The sequence below is a fragment of the Astatotilapia calliptera genome, chromosome 6 (genome assembly GCF_900246225.1).
Source record: "Astatotilapia calliptera chromosome 6, fAstCal1.2, whole genome shotgun sequence".
In the NCBI taxonomy this organism is placed as follows: domain Eukaryota; kingdom Metazoa; phylum Chordata; class Actinopteri; order Cichliformes; family Cichlidae; genus Astatotilapia; species Astatotilapia calliptera.
In genome coordinates, this window is record NC_039307.1 from 27387373 (window position 1) to 27410200 (window position 22828).

The 22828-nt window shown below is 39.5% G+C and overlaps 2 protein-coding genes across 2 annotated transcripts; both read right to left on the minus strand.

Moving 5' to 3' along the window:
- Positions 1-195: 195 nt before the first annotated feature.
- Positions 196-4676, minus strand: asah1b (N-acylsphingosine amidohydrolase (acid ceramidase) 1b). Its single transcript, XM_026171456.1, has 14 exons — positions 4515-4676; positions 4318-4364; positions 3278-3368; positions 3105-3191; positions 2919-2997; positions 2758-2832; positions 2623-2668; positions 2397-2541; positions 2217-2271; positions 2054-2135; positions 1442-1573; positions 780-903; positions 606-662; positions 196-507 (listed from the first exon to the last, which is right to left on the minus strand). Exons 1-14 carry the CDS (start codon positions 4581-4583, stop codon positions 418-420), a joined length of 1179 nt encoding a protein of 392 aa, XP_026027241.1. The 5' UTR covers positions 4584-4676; the 3' UTR covers positions 196-417.
- A 1899-nt stretch (positions 4677-6575) lies between these two features.
- frg1 (FSHD region gene 1) lies at positions 6576-22418 on the minus strand. Its single transcript, XM_026171457.1, has 9 exons — positions 22268-22418; positions 21243-21310; positions 20862-20984; positions 13021-13078; positions 12567-12681; positions 10428-10532; positions 10097-10188; positions 7383-7493; positions 6576-6728 (listed from the first exon to the last, which is right to left on the minus strand). Exons 1-9 carry the CDS (start codon positions 22324-22326, stop codon positions 6692-6694), a joined length of 768 nt encoding a protein of 255 aa, XP_026027242.1. The 5' UTR covers positions 22327-22418; the 3' UTR covers positions 6576-6691.
- Positions 22419-22828: the final 410 nt, after the last annotated feature.

A 22828-nucleotide genomic window follows, 5' to 3' on the forward strand; every position in this document is an offset into this window, starting at 1 on the left:
GTCATTGTCAGTGTGTAACATGTCAGTCATGTGGTGGCAGATCATTAAGTTCCTCTAACTTAACTGTTATTGACGTATTTGACAAGAGTGAGCTGGAATTGACACATTTAACAAATAAACTGACATTTTGGTTGTGTTACACACACACACACACACACGTCCTAAAATACAAATAATTACAGTGGAAAAACAAAATGAGGCACGTTTCTCTTTTATATTAGAAGAGGAAAAAAAGGATTTGGGATTCTCAGAGTTGAAAGTATTACTAAACTGCTTGCAAAACAAATGCTGGAGTGACATGAAACTGGATCAGGTGACTGGTTGCTGTACAAAAGCTTAGTTTTATCCAAAGGATCAGTTGAGTGTCTCTGTGCCAGGAAGCACTTCCAAACTGATCAGGATTCAGTGTCTAGAGGATCACCACGGCATGCATGGGTTTGGGCAGTCCCTGATGTAGGACTCCAGCTTGCCTTCAGAGACCTGCATCAGTGTCGTGTATGTGGTCAACTGGAAAGAAAGTAAATCGAGGAGGAGAAAGTAGTTACAGCCGATCAAAGTACAGTAGTCTTTAATTTTATAAGTCCTGGCAATCATAAAATGCTCACCTTATTCAGCACTGGTTTGGTTGACAGCACATCATACATTGTCTTCACTGAGATGTTCTATTTAAATAAAACAAAAGAAATGATCAAAAGGTGATAAGAGACTCAGACCTAAAGCCAGGTTTCTGACAGAATTCTGTCAGTTCTGGACAGGAAGTGGGCGTCTTCAGTACTCACAGCCTGTGTGGTCTGATTCATGCACTTCATGCCTGGAGTCCTGCGGTCATCCAGGAAGAAAGGGTCCTTCCAGTGGTCGTAGTTTGTCTCCAGGACGTACCACCGGCCCAGCTTCAGATCAATCCTGAGGAACAAGTTGGTCAAACTTCAGTGTGTGACGTGCAATAACAGCAAGTAACTGGACTGTTTACCATCTGACCTCAGCTGCTAGTTAAGCAACAAATCATGAGAGCATGAGGAAAGCAGCATCACTGACTCATGATCCAGTACTTTTGCTGTGTGTTGGATTTTAGCGCCTTAAGCCGTGTACAAACAGGAAGCGATACGCTTGTCACGCATTGCTTTAAAGCTGCCAGCCCGTTGCTTGCAGATCAGGATCTGGGTACCTCAGTGACCCTCTAATGTATTTATCAGTTATATCGATCAATGGTATTATCAATTCTTACTGGTAGTCTCTTTAGTCGCTTGCCTGAAGGTTTACAAGTAACCAAAATAATCACTTTCTATGGTCTCTAGCTACCAAATCGCCACAGATCTACACTGAGATTTTTGCAGGACCTCATGAGGGTGATCTATCATCCCTTTATCCAAGAATACAAGGTTCTGTGTTGTTCAACACACATTTAATATTAAGTGGCCTTGATCTAGGCAGCAGTACTTACTCCAAGATATCAATGCTGAGCAGCCTAGACCTGGTGATGATGCAGCCCTGTCCTGTGCTGTTTCCTCCAAGGATGAAATAGGCTGGAGCGAGCAGCTTGGTCTGAGCCAGACGACTTTTAGCTTCCTCGTAGCTGGAGAGGGAAAAAATAAAAATAAAAATATTGTTCGCAGAAACCGATTCACCAAAGAAACTACAATGCGCTTTAACTCAGTTCTTATGTTGTAGTGAAACTTTCTTTCCAATGAAAGAATTTTATTTTCTAATCATTTTAATATGATTTCTTTCAATGATTTATAATCTGATATTCTTATGCTTTATTTTTCAAAAACTCAAAAGGAGAGATCATCGCTAAAAAACAAAAAACAAACAAACTAATTTATTACTAACAATGCCATCGAAATCCCTAAGATGTATCAAACAGTGGATGCACTGCGTACCAAATAACAGCAAAACTTAATCTTCTACTTAAATCTACTTTTGTCTTGTTATAGTCGGGCACTGCAGCGTTTCACTGCCTCCCACTTCTACACATTAACACGAAAAGGCACACTGTCACACTGTCTTGGTGCTCATTAGTGGCCAAAAAACTGCTTTAAGTATCAAAGAATACCTGGTTGCATTTTCTAGGACTGATCGAGTGAGAAAGCTCATCCACATCCCATCTCTTTGTCCCAAGATCCACTCCAGGATTCCTGCATGAGAGCAGATCAACACGTTGACAAACAATGACAAAACATCTGATCTTGAGCACGTGTAGAACCCCAAAAGCTCACCAATGTATCCTCCGTCGAGGCTGAAGCGCTCGTTCATAGTCAGGGTGAAGATGTTCTGCAAGAGAAACTTTCCTTTTAATCTTCTGTACTTCCACAACTACAAAGAGCATAGGCAACTCTGCTGCCTTAAATAATGTTTTATGCCGATTGAGTCCTCAGATGTGCTACTAAATGACTCACAGGCTTGATGCCGGTGAGCATGCCAACATAACCGGCAAAGTTTGTCGACTTGAAGACTGTCTGGTTGTTTCTCTTGAAGTCGAGGTTGACCACGAGAGGCTTCAGCCTCTCGCTAATGATCCACGACTTGTTCTTCACGTCCCAGCTTTGAAGAAGAACACACTTTTAACCTGTCTGAGGCAAGACTTGGCTTAAAATTTGAAACCTGTGAAACTGATAAACTTACCCCATAAATAGACCAAAGTCTAAGTTTCTGCCATGAATGAGGTTACCTGAAAAAAGCCAAAGCCCAACAGTGTATCAGTTAATTATTAAAAAAAATAAAAATCACTTCACTGACTCCAAAAATCAGCCCACTTACCCTTTTCGTCTTCTGCAACAATCGACGTGCACACGGTGAACACCTCGTAGAAGATGTTAAACAAGACGACTTCACCTAAGAATGACGAAAACAGAGATTATTTGGATTTCCTTTTTTGCTTACTAGAGAGTTGACTACTTTACTTCAATTCATTTATTTACCAAGAGGAGCCCCTGAAGCAGCTGCGATTCCTCTGATTTCTTCATTGAACGGGCTTGGAAGTGTGTCCACCATTAAAGGCTGTGAAACATTGCAAAGGATTCAATCAGAAACACTTGAGATGAAGTTTAAAAAAAAAAAAAAAAAGTATATATCAAGGAAGTGGGAGAAGAGAAGACAGCACTCACCAGTGCAATGTCGACCATCTCTATCAGCTTTCCGCTCGGCACTAAAGCGTCAGCCAGCTCTTTGATGGCTTCTATCATGTTGACCAGCTGAAGAGAATAAGATCACGATTTTAATGCGCTTTTTTTTCTGGGACTTGGAGCATTATTGCGAAGTGTTTTCCAATGACTCTTACATCTGTTTTTTTGTCAGTAATCACAGCCGACCATCTCTTGCTGGGCGGTAAGTCGAGGTCCACTGTGTACCAGCTCACGGCTCCTTTGAACCTGATTAGAAAGCAAAAGATTTAAAAACGACACTACTCCCCTGCTTTTAGTGGTAAGCCTCCATTCACAGCATTATTGTTCATTGCAGCTAAGTGAGTTCTAATACATTACTGACTTGGTTAAGAAATAATAAAGTGAGTGCAAAACTAGTCGAAGATATGATGACATAAATGATAAATGGCTGGATAAAACTACTTCTTTCGGTTAGAAAGAAGTAGTTTTTTTGCCCCGTCTCCCTCCCCTCACTCCCTCCCTCACTAATGGAAGATGGCCTCCCCTCCCTGAGCCTGGTTCTGCCAAAGGTTTCTTCCTGTTAAAATGGAGTTTTTCCTTCCCACTTTCATTAAGTGCTTGCCTAAAGGTTGATTGTTAGAATTAAAGCACCTTTAGGTGACTGCAGTTGTGACTTGGCGCTGCATAAATATTAGTGAATTGAATTGTCTTTTTAAATTCCTGGGTGGGGGAGTGCAGACATCTAAGGGGGTCCTCATCAAAACTTGTTAAGCCTGATTGCTGAAGAATGGTGGCAAAGAATAAATCTTACACTTCCCTTATAGCCGAGAGATCTTTAAAACTCTGTGGATAAAGTTTAAAAGGTGAAGTATCCGATGCATATGTGTTGTCCTGATCCCTGCTATCTATATTCATTATTGGCAGTTTTAGCTTTAGTGTACAGTTAAGACACACACACAAAAAGGGAAGAAAGCTCGCCCAGAGCTCACTTAGGGCCAATGGCAGTAATAAAATTGCATAAAGAAATAATACAAAGTATTGTCAACGGATACATGTGCGGCTAACAAATTTACGAGGAGTAAGTGAAAGCAGCAGAGCTCATTACGAAGCAGGGCTGTTATCAAACACAGCAGTGACTCAGCTACCAGGCGAATCACGGAGTTTCTGTAACAACTCTAAAACATTAACATGACAGCTACACAATAATGTGACATACGTGGGGCCTTTCGGTGGATACATGTCCGTCCGACAGTCTTCTGTGTACTGCAAACACACGAAAGTAACAGCAGTAAATAAGCGGGAGAGAAGGTCACTGTCTCTTATGGTTCAAACATCACTGAAAACAATGCAGTCAGACAACAGTCGAGCTTTGATAACACGGCGTGTTAGTGTGGTTAGAGAAATCTTGCTTACCGGAGGCACAAACTGTGTCCATACGACACAGAACGAAGCCGCTAAAACGAGAAGCACACCGGGACCCATTTCAGAAGATCTCCCTCAAACCGCTTTCTAATGTCCAGCTCGGTTTGTTGTTTCGTTAAGTTTACTGCGGAAGTTCCTGCTGTTTATCCCATGACGGCGAACTGACTTTTGCACAGCCGAGGGGAAACAGGAAGAGCTCGAGAATGTATTAAACGCCCTTTCCATTAATAAATGCAGGGAAACACGCATCCCACACGTCTTCTGAGTGGATAAAACAGCACAATTAAAATGGCTTTTGGTTGCCAAGCGAGAGACGTGAACAAAGCAATTACAGAATAATTAAAGTGTTATAAAACACCCCCCAGATGACAGGACAATGGTTGTTTCCATACGGAAGCGAAAAAGGACACCCGTGATGATTTGCATTTATCTTTCTCATGTGACAGCCAGTTATACACTAATATATATGTATATATTAAAAAAAATCCCATTACTTTCCTGATTACTTATTTTCAAAAGTATTTAGTTACTTTATTACTTTGTTACTTTCTAAAAACATGATGCACAACCTGAAAACGTTATATAGCAATAGACCTTTCAGCCCAATTCTATTTTTTCCTGCATAATCCATTATATACAATTAAATCAAATGAAAAAGTTTTTTTAAAACTTGTTTTATTAGTTTGAATCTTTTAACTTTTTTGCATCAAGTAAAAATGAAATTATATGAAACATTCTCTGACTTGAAGAAATGTTTTTAACATTTAAACCTATTTTCTCCATATTCCAGCATACAAAATAAAATATTTTTACATAGCAAAACATAAAGTCAAAGATTCAGGACCACTAAGTACTGTTGCTCTTAAGTCTATTTTCACCTGCAATAGTAATCCCTTACTTTTACAAATTACTTGGAAAAAGTAATCAGATTACAGTAACTGGTCATAAGTGGCTGTCACATGAGAAAAATAAATGCAAATCATCACGTGTCCTTTTTCACTTCCGTATAAAAACAACCCTTGACCACGTATATGTATGTATACATATGTGTATATATATATATATCTAGCTATACATATATATATGGTCATGTCCTATTTATAAGAAAATTACCTTATGTGGCTTCTTCAACATTTAGTTACTTCATTGCCAGTGTAAACAGGAATCAAAGACGTTTGACAAGCCTGTATTTTTCCTTTGAGGCAGAGCTCTTGTGGTCAGTGTGCATTTTCTGTAAAGGTTGTGCAACAGTGGAGCTCTATACAAACTAATATTAGACAGCAGACCATCTACAGCTTTTAAACACAGTTTAAAAGATGTTTGATTGATAATCACTTTTGTCTCCATTGATTTTATCCTTCTATGGTTTGTTTTTTTATGTCTGTTATTTCACTTTCTTTTCATTTTTGTAATGCTGACAGTTTTTTTTCTAAAGGTTCTTTATAATTCTGACTGTGAAATGAATACACATCCTAAAACAGTGAGATCACCAGCACTGCCCTGATACAAAAGAAGTATTTTGTAACTGATTGTATTCATTTTATAACTCATTCTAGACTAGGTTTCATTCACACAGATATTTTGCAGGTGAAAACGTGTAATATCTATGCCCCCATAATCCTGTGCCCAGTGTGCCCATTTAGTAATGCATCAATAGGCCAAAAGGATAAATGCCTGCAGTGGAGGGTAAAACACATGCTGAGTTGTGTAAGTGAATTCACTACCTCTTTTGAGTTGCATTCATGTACCCTTATTGCATAAAATCATTGCAAATACTGAAGCACACAGAGTACTGTCAAACTAAGTTATAGATTAACGAATTAGGTATTGCTGCCTTTCATTAAAGCTTAGTTAAACATCAGCCTGTAGTTAATTTCCCACTAAATAATCTTCATAGTTCACATATCAAATACCACTATACAGGCCATTTGATTCCTATCAAAGGTTGCAAAAGCATTCCACAAACATTAGACACAATTTTTCTCCAGAGCAAAGCAAAGCAAAGAATCTCACAAAGATGAACATGGCTGTAAAAAAGGACACAAAACAAAATAAAGTTTAAAAGTTTATTCAAAATACATAAAACACTCACAGTCATAATCCGATGTCATATGATCAAATCTATAAAATGCATTCATTTACAAAGGCATGACAGCAATCCACATTCTTCACTTGCAGTACCTGTCTGCTTTCATTTTGCTTCGCCTGCAATAAAATAAAAAAAAAGGACATCTTATATTCAGGGTTAATCAGTGCAAATAATACGTGTATTAATTCCATGATTAGAATAACTTGAATTTAAAAACTGCTCTAAATGGTAACTACAGAGAACTGATTTGTGTAAGACTTTATATACTATAAGAGTAGATAAAGATTATGCCAACACAACAGGATAAAACCTCCGAAAATTTCACTGTGTAAAAAAACTAAATCAGAAAAGAAACAAAAATATATATACCCTTCAGTTTTTTTCTAAACCCTTGAATCCCACTTGAATTTTTCAACTGAGATTTTTTCCAAAGCAAATCTTCATTTAGAGATGTAAAACTGCTATCAGCTTTATCTTTGAAAGGGAATCACAAACAGAAGTGAAGTGCAGGAATAAAGTGGATTTTGAATGCACACATGCTGATCTTGAATGCCACCTTTTCATTGCTTTGTATTACATAGTGTGTGAACACACAGGCCTCTGCAGTACCTGAGTGCTTTCTTTTTACACAAAACACTCCTCTGGCACTTTGAATTTAATAACTTCAGGTAGAAACACTCATTTGGGAAAGAAGATCCCTTAACAGAGAGCGCTCATTAAAAGAAGCGTAAGTGGCTGACAGTAAGGATATAATACACTTATTTTCACACCTGTCGAGCAAAGCTTCGTGAAATTTTCCATCCGTCCTGGCTTTCTTTAGGACAGTGGCGTCGCCCTCATTAACCCTGAGCCTTCGATCTTGAAAACTCTGAAACTTCTTCCTGTAAGACACACACACACACACACACACACACACACACACACACACACACACACACACACACACACACACACACACACACACACACACAGAAATGTTCAATGACATCAAGGCTTCATAAGCAGCTAAAACCTTAAAAAATAATTCCAAATAATGCTCTCAAGTATTATCTAAATGTTGACAGTGGCACCTAAACAGCAAAAGGCTGAGTGGTTAAGCCTACCAGCTGCCACCAGCGACCACACATACAGTGCTCTTATTTAAATACTCAGCTGCCGGAAGCGTTGAAGTGGGTAGTTGGATTTCGCCTTTAATTAATACATGTTGCTGTGCATCTGAATAAGCTTCACCTGAATATCATAAAGTCCCTGGAAAAAAGCTTAAAATAATCCCTCATTTTAATATAAGCCACCTTAACAACATACTTAAATATCTCAGACAAAACCTTCATAAACAAGCGCGGCAGTGTGTCGGAAAACTCTCCGATATTTACTTTCTCTCCCATTCTGCCTGCATTTTGCCGTTCCCAAGGCACACTCCATCCTGAGAAGCATTTCAGATGCTAAACACTACATCAAGACACAGGCTCAAGGGCAGCCATTATCAACATGTCAGCAAGATGAGTCCATTTCCCCCGCATTCATCTAAAACAAATAATAGTGGCCAACGAAAGCCAAAGCATGCCAAGTAAAAAAACTAACAAAAACACAGCTTCAGACATATTGCCCGGAACTTAATAGGCCACAGACAGGCTGTATATAAAACACTTGAAGCATTGGAAGCGAAAATGCGCCGCTGCCTGCCTTCTCATCACGCTTTTACAGCAGACCATCAATTGTGCCTTTAAAGGCATTGGATTGATGAGGCAGATCCTTTAGGCGTGATCTTCTTCACACCCAGGCAAGTGTTTTTGCTGTTCAAATCTTGTCAGTAGAGACTGACACTTTAAGATAATTGTGAGGATAAAGAAATTACTGTTTGTTTTCTTTTATTTTCCTCCCTGGTTTTGGGGAGGCAGATGGTGCTCGGTTGAAACTGTAAAATGTCAAATTATTGCAAAATATTAAATTTAATTACTGATAGGAAGCATCAAGTGCTTGTAAGACAAATTCTATTAGCAGTATGAATTTTTTACAAAGAAAGTGTATCAAAGCAGAGTTTATGATTTACAGAAAATGGGACGGAAAAAGGTGATGATCATTTTGAAGCTGATGGTTGGTCCAGGATCGGGTTGTCTAGGCAACCCTCTGAATGTATTTACTACTCTGCCATATGGCAATCACCAGTATCCTGTGCTAAAGTTTATCTTGAGAGCTCCTAACGTCTGGTTGCTAGTGTGTTTCCACAGTAGTGACATCATCACCAAGCCGAAGGCAGTGGTTTTCTATGATCTCTGATCGTGACCTCGACACGAATCGTTTCCTGTGTGGATGCAGAGATTAACCCAACGGGCATTAAGCTTTGGCCTTTTCTAACATAACGATTTTAAATTGGGCATTTTTCAGTCTTCTAACCTCTGAAACCGAAGCATCATGTGTAGATGCAGCTCACTGTTTGGAACATCGAGAAGTTGTGACCAGCAGTGTGGTCGGGGTTCAGATGATTTACTTACGCTGAAATATTACAAATGATATGTCATATAAAAGAAGTGTTATCCCTCTTTTCCACTAGTACCTACTCGGCTCAATCTGGTTTTGGTTGTTTTCCATTACAACTGAGAGCCACCTCAATGTGTGTCAGGTCGCCGTAGCAACATGGCCAAAAGTCTTTTGATGTCATTTCTATGCGACACAAACACAACAAAACAATGAAGAACGTTGAGGCGATGGTACATCTGCTGCTCCGTCTACAGCTTTTAGTCAGACTCAAAGACACGGTGTTGGTTTTCATGCTGCTGTTTCCCTTGTTGTTGGGTTTCAAAAAGATGCTTTCACAACAGTGATGCCACTGGCTGGCCAATCAGTGGCATGCGACTCCACTCACTTGGAAACCCAGTAAAGCAGGTACTAAAAAAGTACCTGGTACCTCTTAATGAATGCCTTTAAATGTAATGTTTTTATGATGTTGTAAACACTGGAGGTTAAACGTTGTTTTTTGAGCAGCTTATCGATGAGACCTCATACTGACTGATACCTATAGCTTTGCTATAGACACAGTATTTCCCTGTCAGATATCCCTCTTTTCCTATCATTTTAACCATCTTGCAACGCCTCACATAAGCACATCAGCTTATCTGTGTTTCACTGCTTGCTACAAGCCTTTTTTTTTTTTTTTTTTAAGTAGTGGGCCGTGGTACATGCAGCCGCTTTTTCTGGTTATGGACGTCAATAAATTACAACGTCCTCTTTTTCACAGGCCTATTTTGAAAGAGAACAGAAACGTCTAGTTAAACTTCACATTAAAGGAGAACAAAAGCATCTACTGAACTTAGCAAAGAATAACAGGTAATTATAACATTTACTTATTCTAACTTACGATAACCTTTCTAACGGAGAAGATTCCAAAGAAAATATAAGAGAACTTAACATTTTTCCTTCATTAGTCTTTGTTTGGGCTGCTTACACATTTCATAAGCACCGCTTATAAACAGCAGAGGTTACGTACACATAATTGATCTCGCAGGACTTCACGTTGCCCCTGTCCTCATCTGCAATGTCATCTTTACGCTTGACCTCTCGTTCTGCACAAGTTCGGATCTGTTCTTTGTCCAGTGGGAAAAAAACAAAAAACAAAGAGAAAGAAGAAAGAAAGAGGGAGAGAGAAAGAGAGGAGCAGGAGGGAAGTGGTGCGTTACATATCAATACCTTGAACTCCATGAAGTGAGGTCACAACATTTCCCCCTTCCCACTTAACAGTCAGACCCCTACAGAGATTGCATGCTTAAAATCAAAGGATTAACATGCAACCTTGTGGAAGAACACTATTTACACATCACCTTCACCATCTCGCCATCCCCTGCTGTCTTGCTCTTGGCCACAATGTCCCCGTTGTCACTGTAGGAAATGAAACAGCTATTTGCTGCCAGGAAAGCGATTTTACCCTGAAGCAGAACAAAAAGAAAACACAGGAGATGGGGAGAGGGGTGGGGTCGGGTAGATTAGATAGAATTGCAGTGGGATTGGTTGTTGTGACAGGCATGAAAGGTTGCCCAATATTTGATGTAAAAGAGTTTCAAGGTTGTGCTGGGCAGCTTGTTTATAGTTTCAACAAAGCATGAAGGCAAGCAGCACGCTGCAGTGATAAGGTAGATGCTTTCTGCATAATGAGCTAGTTGCTCATAACTTCAGGTAAATGCCATCTCCCATGGGCTTAATGTCAGTCGAGAGGCGTGTTGTATGAATCAGGGCTCTTTGGGGCTGGTTAAACCAAAACAAAACAAAGAAACTAAAACATAAGCGATCCTTTTACACGATGTGACACAACCACAAAATATGCATGTTGTGTTTCAAATACAAATATTTACAAATTTCAAGAATATAAAGTTCTTATTAAAACATTTATCATTCTTCTGCAAGTTTGAAGGTATCCAAAACATATGAAAAAAAGAGAAAACCCAAGTAAATATATTCAAATGTCTTATCAGACCACTAATTGTTTAGTCAATTATCTTACTTGTGTCGGTGCGATCAGTAGAGCAACTTAGTGTTCACAGCATTATCTGATGCTTTAATTTTTATCTTTATTTAGCCTGTTATCTTTGTTTAGATTTCTATCTTCACATGCACATGTTCTCTGCACTTCACTGCACAGTGGTGCTGCTGCTAGCGGGCTAGTAAATGCACTGATTAAATTTGTGCGACTGCCAAATCATCTCTTCAGAGTATAAAGTCAGACAGTAAAGGGACTAAAAGGCTGCACACCAATTAAAAGTAAGACGCCAGGGTCCCTCCAGTGTTTGTTGGCAGCCACTTTGATAATGAAGGCAATTAGAAACTATGACATAATCATTATTTTTCTTATTTTAATCCAGTGCCTTTAGCAGTTAAATCTGGCTGGTGTACTCTATCGAGAAGGGTTCGATAAACCCAGTGCAACCATTTACTAGATTTAGTGGAGTGATAGCTTCATTAGCAGAGAATAAAGTATCTAAGGTTTTCTATTCTATGTTTCGGCAGCCTGGCCATCCATATCTATGTGAACCTCGTTCCTCTGAAAACACTGTCCCTTTTATTAAAAAGAGTCTCTTCTAACACGGCAATGAAAAAATAGGAAGTCGGAGAGCATTCAGCCACAAAAGGCAAACAATTGTACAAGTGAAATTGCTTGATGACAACTTGCTAGGGACATTTATTGTATTATATAGCGACGGGTTGGTTTTCGGTTGGATCATCACAAGCTTCCAGGTGGATGTAAATGATACACAAAGGAAGAGGAGGGGTAGTGTGGGTGCTGCACCTGCTTGTTTTGGCCTATTATGCTGATGCTGTAGTGTGAGATCAAGCAACTCTAATTTTCAAAATAAATGTCAGATGTTCAGTCGCGACTTGCAATAATACAAACTGGGTAACTGTGCCAACAGCAAAAACAAAAAGAAAACTAAACAAAAACAAACAAAGGCCGTATCAACTTACTGCTAATGCAATGTGAACGTTCCTGGCAGCTGCAGCATTTAATTGGTGGGTTGAGTTATATTTTGACATAATCACAGAAAATTCAGTAGGTTTCAGGATTTATCACTGTATGGCTGTAGTATTCAGCATGTTTTATATAAGTACAAGATAAAAAAACAATGAGCAGAAGCCACAGCAAGCTGCATTCAGCACGCTGCACACCTCTTCATGAGGTAACAAACTTCTTTCACAGCCCTGCTGCTGGCAGACTCAAATATGCGCAGCATGAGTCTGCCAGAATAACTGAAATTGACATTAATAATAAAATCAATAGTTTTGTGACCTGTGGGATTAAGCCACATTTTCTGTCACCACCAGAAACTACTCAAGCTACCAATCTGGAATCTTGAAAAGATGCGTTTGTTTTCTGCAAAAAAACTCACTGGACTAGAAAGAAACTCAAACAGCAGCTCTGCATGTCATTATTGAACTGGTGGCATACATCGATTAGAAGATTTACTCACATCCTGGAAGACTGGTTCCCATTGTTCCCTGGAGCCAATGGCATCAGAGCGCCCCATCACCACACCCTCAGAGCTGATGCCGAGGTACTTTCCATATCCAGACTTCAAGGCTATCCTGCGACAGCAAAAAAGAAAAAAACCCTAAACAGATTTGTAAAAAAGGCTAATCTAATATTCAAAACACGTTCGCCACAGAATATGTGTTTCTCTGTGAAAAGAATAGTTCAATAACATTAGTGTATGAATCTGAGATCTATCACTGAAACTAATGCATAAGAAATAGCTCTGTAACAGGCAGCGTATCTTCAAGGATTGATCGCCCATGGGCTGGTAAATTACTTGTGTACATCTTGACAATAGAAACAGATCCTTAATATAAAATGCAGAAATGGGGTAATAAATCTGCTGGTGAGAAGATGAAAAAACAATGTGCAGTTTATCTTTGTATACTCACCGTGTGTCTGAGAGCTTGATGGCAGTAAACTGTTCGGGAGGATCTGGTCCTTCATCATCTGAAACACAAAGCAACATTTGCCTTTTAAAGATTTTACAGGTGTCAGTGGCCCTCTTCAGATTGTTTAAGTGTTATATTATTGCTCTCATTATAATCTTGGCTTTTTTCCATTTTTTGAACCCTATACATAGTTTGTCCTAATTCAATATTTAGAGTTTGAACCTTTGAATCTTTGAACCCGCTTCGTATTTTACTTATGTATGTTTTTCATAAATGATGCAGACCCTCTGGTTATGTAGTGCTGTGCTGATCTGGGTGCCTGAGATGAGGCTACTTTCTGACATTTACAATCAGTCAGAGCTTTGAGGAATTCACAGTCCATCATTCAGGTCAACGCCGAGCAGACTCTGAGATGTTAAAGAATGCATTAATGAATAACAGACACTGATTATGTTTGGAATATGTCTGACTGTGACCCAGTGGGGTGGCTAAAAGAACATCCGCATGTTTCCGCTGACCTGTAGGTGACTGAACATTTCTAAAAGGCTGTAACATCCACAGTGTGGCATCAGTGTAGAAATCTCAGTAAAGACGATGAAATCTTTCATCTCCCTCTCGGTGCTCTAGCTTGTGCCCTCTTTTATCTACTGGAAATTGGTGTTTGCGCATGCAGAGGATGAGGACCCACTAAGGGAATTGGGATGTTTCAATCTTCCAGCCATTTTCACAGGTTCTCAATAAATGTGGTCTGAATTAATTGTTAGTAGGGTCTCTGTTCTGGGAGGACTGTGTCAATGAAAAGCGCTTCCTCAGAAGTGCCTGAAGGCAGAAATGGGTGAAAACTCAGAGTTGGCTCTACCCTCCTCCTCAAGTCAACCCCTGTTCAGCCTTTTCAGTCTGGTGTCTGGATTTACTGCGTAAGTAATTACTGCTTTGTGGACTGAAGGCGAATCCAGGAGCCTACGGTAAACCTCACCCCAGATTAGGTTTTTGCTTCTCAAGTTTGCACGAGCATGGAATAAGTAAAAAGCTGCAGACTTTACATCTTCATTTAAAACGACAAAATGAAAAGCAGAACCACTTATATCCTACTGTACACAGTGACCCCCCCTCCGTATAATCCTGCTCTTCAATTATCCTTGCCCATAATCAACATCATGTAGATAAGTATACACATAAAATAGTCTGAAAGTGTTGCAAACAAGAAAATGTTCTGTTTATAAAATTACAGACAATTGAGAAAAAAAAAATCCTCGAGTTAATTATTGTGATTACTATTATGACTGTCAAAGAAAAGCATCCTGAGCTGATACGGAGCTCTTTTGGACTACTGCAGCACTACTGATATATTATGAAACAACAAGCCTAAAAATAACTACAGGGAGTGCAGAATTATTAGGCAAGTTGTATTTTTGAGGAATAATTGTATTATTGAACAACATCCATGTTCTCAATGAACCCAAAAAACTCATTAATATCAAAGCTGAATGTTTTTGGAAGTAGTTTGTTTTTAGTTTTAGCTATTTTAGGGGGATATCTGTGTGTGCAGGTGACTATTACTGTGCATAATTATTAGGCAACTTAACAAAAAACAAATAAATACCCATTTCAATTATTTATTTTCACCAGTGAAACCAATATAACATCTCTACATTCACAAATATACATTTCTGACATTCAAAAACAAAACAAAAACAAATCAGCGACCAATATAGCCACCTTTCTTTGCAAGGACACTCAAAAGCCTGCCATCCATGGATTCTGTCAGTGTTTTGATCTGTTCACCATCAACATTGCGTGCAGCAGCAACCACAGCCTCCCAGACACTGTTCAGAGAGGTGTACTGTTTTCCCTCCTTGTAAATCTCACATTTGATGATGGACCACAGGTTCTCAATGGGGTTCAGATCAGGTGAACAAGGAGGCCATGTCATTAGTTTTTCTTCTTTTATACCCTTTCTTGCCAGCCACGCCGTGGAGTACTTGGACGCGTGTGATGGAGCATTGTCCTGCATGAAAATCATGTTTTTCTTGAAGGATGCAGACTTCTTCCTGTACCACTGCTTGAAGAAGGTGTCTTCCAGAAACTGGCAGTAGGACTGGGAGTTGAGCTTGACTCCATCCTCAACCCGAAAAGGCCCCACAAGCTCATCTTTGATGATACCAGCCCAAACCAGTACTCCACCTCCACCTTGCTGGCGTCTGAGTCGGACTGGAGCTCTCTGCCCTTTACCAATCCAGCCACGGGCCCATCCATCTGGCCCATCAAGACTCACTCTCATTTCATCAGTCCATAAAACCTTAGAAAAACCAGTCTTGAGATATTTCTTGGCCCAGTCTTGACGTTTCAGCTTGTGTGTCTTGTTCAGTGGCGGTCGTCTTTCAGCCTTTCTTACCTTGGCCATGTCTCTGAGTATTGCACACCTTGTGCTTTTGGGCACTCCAGTGATGTTGCAGCTCTGAAATATGGCCAAACTGGTGGAAAGTGGCATCTTGGCAGCTGCACGCTTGACTTTTCTCAGTTCATGGGCAGTTATTTGGCGCCTTGGTTTTTCCACACGCTTCTTGCGACCCTGTTGACTATTTTGAATGAAACGCTTGATTGTTCAATGATCACGCTTCAGAAGCTTTGCAATTTTGAGACTGCTGCATCCCTCTGCAAGATATCTCACTATTTTTGACTTTTCTGAGCCTGTAAAGTCCTTCTTTTGACCCATTTTGCCAAAGGAAAGGACGTTGCCTAATAATTATGCACACCTGATATAGGGTGTTGATGTCATTAGACCACACCCCTTCTCATTACAGCGATGCACATCACCTAATATGCTTAATTGGTAGTAGGCTTTCGAGCCTATACAGCTTGGAGTAAGACAACATGCATGAAGAGGATGAAGTGGACAAAATACTCATTTACCTAATAATTCTGCACTCCCTGTATGCGCTTTCTTTCTGACACAGAACAATATGATCACTGTTTAATCTGTTAGTACAGAAGTTCCCAAAGTGTGGGGCCCGCCCCCTAGGGGGGCCGCAGAGCCATTGCAGGGGGGGCGCAGTATGAAGAAAAAAAAAAAAAAAAAAAAAAGAACGCTTGGACACTGCTAGCATAATGGACAGTTTTTTTGACGGGGCTTCCTTCCACACAAACGCAAAGCAGGAGATGAAGCATCGCCAAATATGTTTCCAAACCAACTTCCTTCCAAACCAAAGACTAGAAAATATGGTGAAGCATATCTTCCCTTTGGCTTCACCTGCACAAGTGCCGAGGTAGATCTCCGCGACAGAAGTGGTTTTCCCTGCATCGAAAGCAGCGCTGGGCTGTTCAAATCACAGACAAACAGTATCATTCTTGATTTTTAGTTCACAAGCACTTGTTGTAATGACTAACTACTCCTGACATTTTGGCGATGTTAGCTCTTTATACAGTAAAGTTACAGTGGGATACAAATAATATCAGGCTGATCCTGCCACGATTTGTTCCCTCGGTTCAAATCACGGACAAACAGTATCCCACAGTTATTTTTTTAAACCCATTTTGCACAGAGAGGCATTTTTTGAAAAAATTTATTGATAGCAATGTTGAATATTATTACACAGGAAAAAAACAACTACACGTAAAATAATTACACCGTGATGCCTCTGCCTTTGTAAATAGAGGGACAGTAACTGCGAGTATTTTGTCTCTATCTGCCATTCTGCAATTCATGTCATGTAAACAATAATGTGGAGCACAGCGTGATGTGAAAAAAGGAACATACCTTTGACGTTGCGAGAGGAACTCCGTATTCCTCGTCCACACGTAAACTCAAAACAGGAGTTTTAAAAAAATCTCAGTTTTCGGTGATTCAAAACGCCGTTTCCGTGTGGACGAAAGGTCAGAACGCACAGAAACAGCTGCGTTTTCAAAAATACCCGTGTAGGTGTGCACGTAGCGTAAAAGAGTTAGTAGTTTATTTTATTACTACCTGTAGTTTATTGCAGTTTACTTGTATTTGCTTAATTGTTTACTAAATGTTTGAGAATTGAGACATTTTTCTTGTAAAACAAAGGGGGCCTAGCAAAAAAAAAGGTTGGGAACCACTGTGTTAGTAGATGTACAATTATCATCCGATCATATAAGACCTCAGAGAGAGGGCGATGCAAATTTTTGTGTTAGGAGTAGGGCTGGACGATATGAGGAAAATCTAATATCACGACATTTTTTGGCTATATCACAATGGTTGATCTGATATCCTCGTGTTGGTGTTGTTCCCAGATCATCATACTAAATGTTGTTCCAGGATCAACGTTGCAAGTGACCAATCAGAATATTGTGACGTCATACTTTTGCAACTTCGGGAAAAAGCGGCGTAAAACAAAAAACTGTTCTAAAGCTGCGTGAAACCGCCTCTGTCCGCCGATCAACGGACCATGACCCTAACCCTAACCCTAACCCTTTAATAAACAGTAAGCAGAATTGATATTGTCCTTGCAACATTGGAATTTCATAAATGCACGAATGGCTTGGCGCGCAAAAGAATAACGTCACAACAATGTGATTGGTCACTTGCAATGTTGAACCTGGAACAACACCAACATGAGGATATCAGATCATCCATATCACAATACACGGTATACAAATGTTATTTTCAACCATATAGTGCCATAGAATTTAGAAGACAAAATAAACTGAGACTGAATGACTACAGACCTGTCGCCTTGACGTCTGTGGTCATGAAATCCTTCGAACGACTGGTGTTAGCCCATCTGAAAAACATTACAGGCCACCAGCTGGACCCTCTGCAGTTTGCCTACCGGGCAAACGGGTCGGTGGATGATGCAGTAAACATGGGGCTGCATTACATCCTGGAACACCTCAACCGCCCGGGAACTTATGCCAGGGTCCTGTTTGTGGACTTTAGTTCGGCTTTTAACACCATTGTGCCTGAACTTCTCCCCTCCAAACTCTCCCAGCTCAGCGTGTCACCAGCTACCTGTCAGTGGATCACCAGCTTCCTGACAGATAGAAAGCAACAAGTGAGGCTGGGGGAGATCACCTCTGAAACTCAGTCCCTCAGTATTGGTGCCCATCAAGGATGTGTCCTCTCACCACTGCTGTTCTCCCTCTACACTAACGACTGCACCTCCAAGAACTCGGCTGTTAAACTCCTAAAGTTTGCAGATGACACCACTGTCATTGGCCTCATTCAGGATGGTGATGAGTCTGCATACTGGCAGGAAGTTGAGCAGCTGGTACTCTGGTGCAGTCAGCACAATCTGGAGCTGAACACTCTTAAAACTGTAGAGATGACAGTGGACTTCAGGAGACATCCCTCAACTCTGCTCCCCCTCACCATATCAGACAGCCCTGTGTCGACTGTGAAGACCTTCAAGTTCCTGGGTACCACCATCTCCCAGGACCTGAAGTGGGAGACCAACATCAACTCCATCCTCAAAAAGACCCAGCAGAGGATGTACTTCCTGAGACAACTGGGGAAGTACAGTCTTCCACAGGAGCTGCTGATCCAGTTCTACACTGAGGTCATTGAGTCTGTCCTGTGCTCCTCCATCACAGTCTGGTATGGTGCAGCCACTAAACAGGACAGGAACAGACTGCAGCGGACTGTACGGGCAGCAGAAAGGATCATCGGCGCCCCCTTGTCCTCCATCCAGGATCTGTACCTCTCAAGAACCAGGAAACGGGCAGGGAAAATCATCGCAGACCCCTCACACCCTGGTCACAGACTTTTTGATCTGCTGCCCTCTGGCAGACGGTACAGAAGCCTGCAGACCAGGACCACCCGACACAGGAACAGTTTCTTTCCCCTTGCCATCTCCCTCCTAAACAGTTGACCTGTCACACTGCTCCCACTGCCAGACTGCAACTGCACCTTATGTACATTCTGTAGTATTCATTCCATTTCTGATTCTGAAAACAAATGAAATTAAGAATGTGCTCCTTCATGCTTCTAACATATAAAATTTTACAATAAACCTCAAATTACAGAAACAAAAGCGTAAACAGTGACTATAAAAACAACTGACGAGGAATAGTCACAGGTATCACAGCTGATTTATTTAACATTTTCTTTGATGTGTGGGGAGACGTGGACATGCCAAGATTAAACAGTCTCATTTTGCAGTGGAAGACTTTTCAGCTGGTGGAATAAATTCATGGTACTGCTACCTTTTGCAGCAATAGTTTTATGGCATGCTTTGTTAATGACTGCATTCTGTCTGTGGTGGGGATGGATTTGTGGCATAATTTGCATAGTTCTGTTTTCTGGTCCATGTGAGACACTTCATAACCAAACCATGTCCATGAACAGAGGTAGCCCCTTGTTTAGAAATAAGGTCCTCGATTTGTTTTGACTGGTCCTTCTGTTTGGAGCTACCTGGTTCTGCTTCATCCCCAGTAGCCATGCTGGTATTCTCTGTGCCTGCATCCATGTAGTGACCATCCAAACGATGAAAAAAATATCGCTGTATACAGTGTATTTTGCCACACCACGAAACAAATGATAGATATAATATGAAACGTGTTTCATATTATGTTTTAATTACGTCATCAGTTATATTTCGTCATATCGCACAGCCCTAGTTAGGGGTGATGACAGCTCAACTCCACCACGAACATGCAAAGTCAGGAGGTCATATACCATAAATTCAGCGACAGGCTCAGGCTCCCAGTGCAAAGTTCTACTTTAATGACCACATCTGAGGTGCAAATGACCTGAGCTGAGGGGCCTGCCATCACATGTAATCACCTCAAACTCAACTCACCACATTCCGCTTTGTTTGTCCCTTTCCCCAAAGTAAGGAAGGCAAAGGGAATGGACAAAACTTGAATAGGGTGAAACTTCTGGTTCGGACTTCGTACAGTCCCATAAAAAACAAAACAAGACCCAAAACAAAATAAAAAAATAGACACCAGTGAAACCTAAATCACAGTTCCTAGGAGCTGATCTTACAGTTAAATCTACAATAGATCACTTTTTTTCCTTTAGTGACTCAACAGGAACTGTTGTGCCACATCACATAACTTTCCTGTTTTACTCCTAATATAAAAACAACACTGAACACAGCAGGCAGAGTGATGAACACAAAATAAATAACTATGAGCACAAACTAGAAGAATCATGTCATTAAAAATTAAATCCTAGATTCACACACTCCTTTTTATAAAAAGAGGAGAATGGAAAGGAGTATCCATGTACATATTCTTTTGTTTATATTAGCATTACCTTAGTGGATCATACTTGATCTACTTGCTAACCTTTCGGTTGTATTAGTTGGCATGCGTTTGGACTGCCAATCATTAGCAACATGGCTAACTGTAATAATAAGCTGCTGTACAGGATTACAAAAGCCTAAGAATATGCTTTTAAACAATGATAATAACATTTCAATAGCATGCTATGGTCATATGAAAACACAAAGCTGGATAACAGTAGGTAGATGTTGTTGCTTACTGACTGAGAAGAAATAATTCCAGCTTGCTGCTTATTTTAAACCACATTAAATTCCAAACCCTCATCCATAATTGCTTAGTACAGGCAGCCTACTGCTAGCCTAGCGCTATCCACTAAGGACTTCCAAGTTTCTTTGCACAATCTGAGTTCAGATTTCATGATAATGTCTGATGTCGCTTAAAACAAACAAATAATAAAAAAAAAAATCTTGAATGAAATTTAGCTCTATGCTGTATAGATACAGCACAGGACACAGACTTCAAATAGTTTTACACTATTTATCAGCTAATAACTTCGACTGTCTCTAGAATAAGCCATGAGCTGCAGAAATAGCTGAACCTTTGAAAAAAACAGAGTTAAATTTTGATGTAACCCCAGTCTCTCCTCTTACCTCTGTGTGGTGAACCAAGTGTGAAGAGACCGGTATCCAGGGCATGGATGTATGACTTGTTCTGCATCTCTATGGCAACTGTTCCTGTAATTTCTCCAAAGCTGCTTACAGACCACCAGCCACCTAGTGAGAAAAAAAGGTCCATGTCAGAGCTTAAATAATGCACGGCACTACTGTGAATTTAAGAGACATTAACAGTAGGGAAGAATATATTCCTTCAGTCATGAATGTATCAAGAATGTTGATGTTTGAATGAGTTTGAACAGACCCCTCTAATTTATTCGTTTTTATATCTGAAAGATCTTAGCTGTTTGTATGCTCAAAGAACACTTACTGCTTAATGGACAAAATACTAATGTAAAATACAGAAGATATACATACCAACAATATCAAGCCTTTCCTCTTCATCTGTGGCTTTTCTTTTCTTATCTTTGTTTTTCTTCTTTTTCCTGTGACATTAATATCAAGATGGAAAAGATCAGCTTCTTAATGAGCACTAGTTAATAGACAAATTAATGTGGGTATATTTTACCCTGCTTGCTAGCTACAAAGTTTATATATATATATATATATATATATATATATATATATATATATATATTCCTATGTAAAGAAAATGTTTGTGTCAAGTAAATAGGCAGACTGCTTTAATTTAGTATTTTATTACTTTTTTCACACAAAAAAAATCAAAAATGTCTTAAATTGTACAGTAGCTAAATTTAATTATAAAATAGACCTTGCAATATCCAAGCATTTTCCTTGAAATGCAACTTCCACTCTCTTGGAATAATACCAAATAATATATACTAAATACTAAGCAACACCAAATGAATATTATCATTTATTACTTAATATGGATAAAGGGTTTCAGGACTTCTGTTTCTCCATAAAAGTATTCAGCTCCAGTGAATTTTAACCCAAACTATAGCTTGGAGCTTTCATTTTATGAAGTTATTTATGTTCCTTATAATAAATATGATTTTTTTGCAAACCACATGCTGCATAATGTGGGTTTTTTTTTTCTTTGTAGTTCTTTCTCTCTCACTTACACTTTCTTTAACATTGCTAACAGATTAGTTTATGTTACTCCAGTTAACTTATGCTTTAGGTAAAGCCTTCAGGTTGGTGGTTTAACATCACGCTTTATCTTTAAATCTTTCTGTTTATTTTGACTGGTAATTATTTCACTTGCAAAGCCCTTTTTTCAAAAACGTTCCTGTCCAACCTTAAAGACTGTAGATATGTTGGTTAACTACGGGCTAAGAGGTAAGTTTCTTCTTTGTAGCATTACTGTTAGCCTAGCCTAGCGTATTAATTAAAGCTAGCAGAGAAAAGAGCACATAATAAGCCCCGAAAAGTAGTTGAGGTGGCATCGGGTAATGCCACAAAGCAAAAATAGCCCTTACCCTTTATTATGACCTTTTAAAACCAGTTTGGTAGATTTTACGTGTGCGTATTCCGCCATGTCTTTAGCTAATGTTAACAGGTAACACAACAAACAAACGCCGTTTCCCGTTCAGAAAAGTACGGTGGCTGCGAAGTAACATACTGAACCTGACCGTTCAGCTCACATTTCATTCATTTGTAAATCCAAATGAATGAAACATTGCTACCTGCTACTGTAGTAAATAAATACAACTAATCAAAAGTACACGAATACTAATCATAGAAAAACAAATAAAGTTAAGTACTCTATAGAACAAGGTAGAGTGTCGTCAGAATATAATGTGCAATTAGTACAGCAAATAGCATACTGTTGTAATGGTATGACATTCAAAATTTTTGAATGTTAGTATATAAAATTACATTATTTCACATGAAATATTTTTTTTATTCTGTGCTACATTTGCAAATATACAAATTAGTACAGAAGCATTTTGACAGATAATCACAGTTCAGTAATCAGTCAGAGTAAACTACTTTAGAAACATCATAAAATAACATAATCAAATCTCTCCCAGACTCAA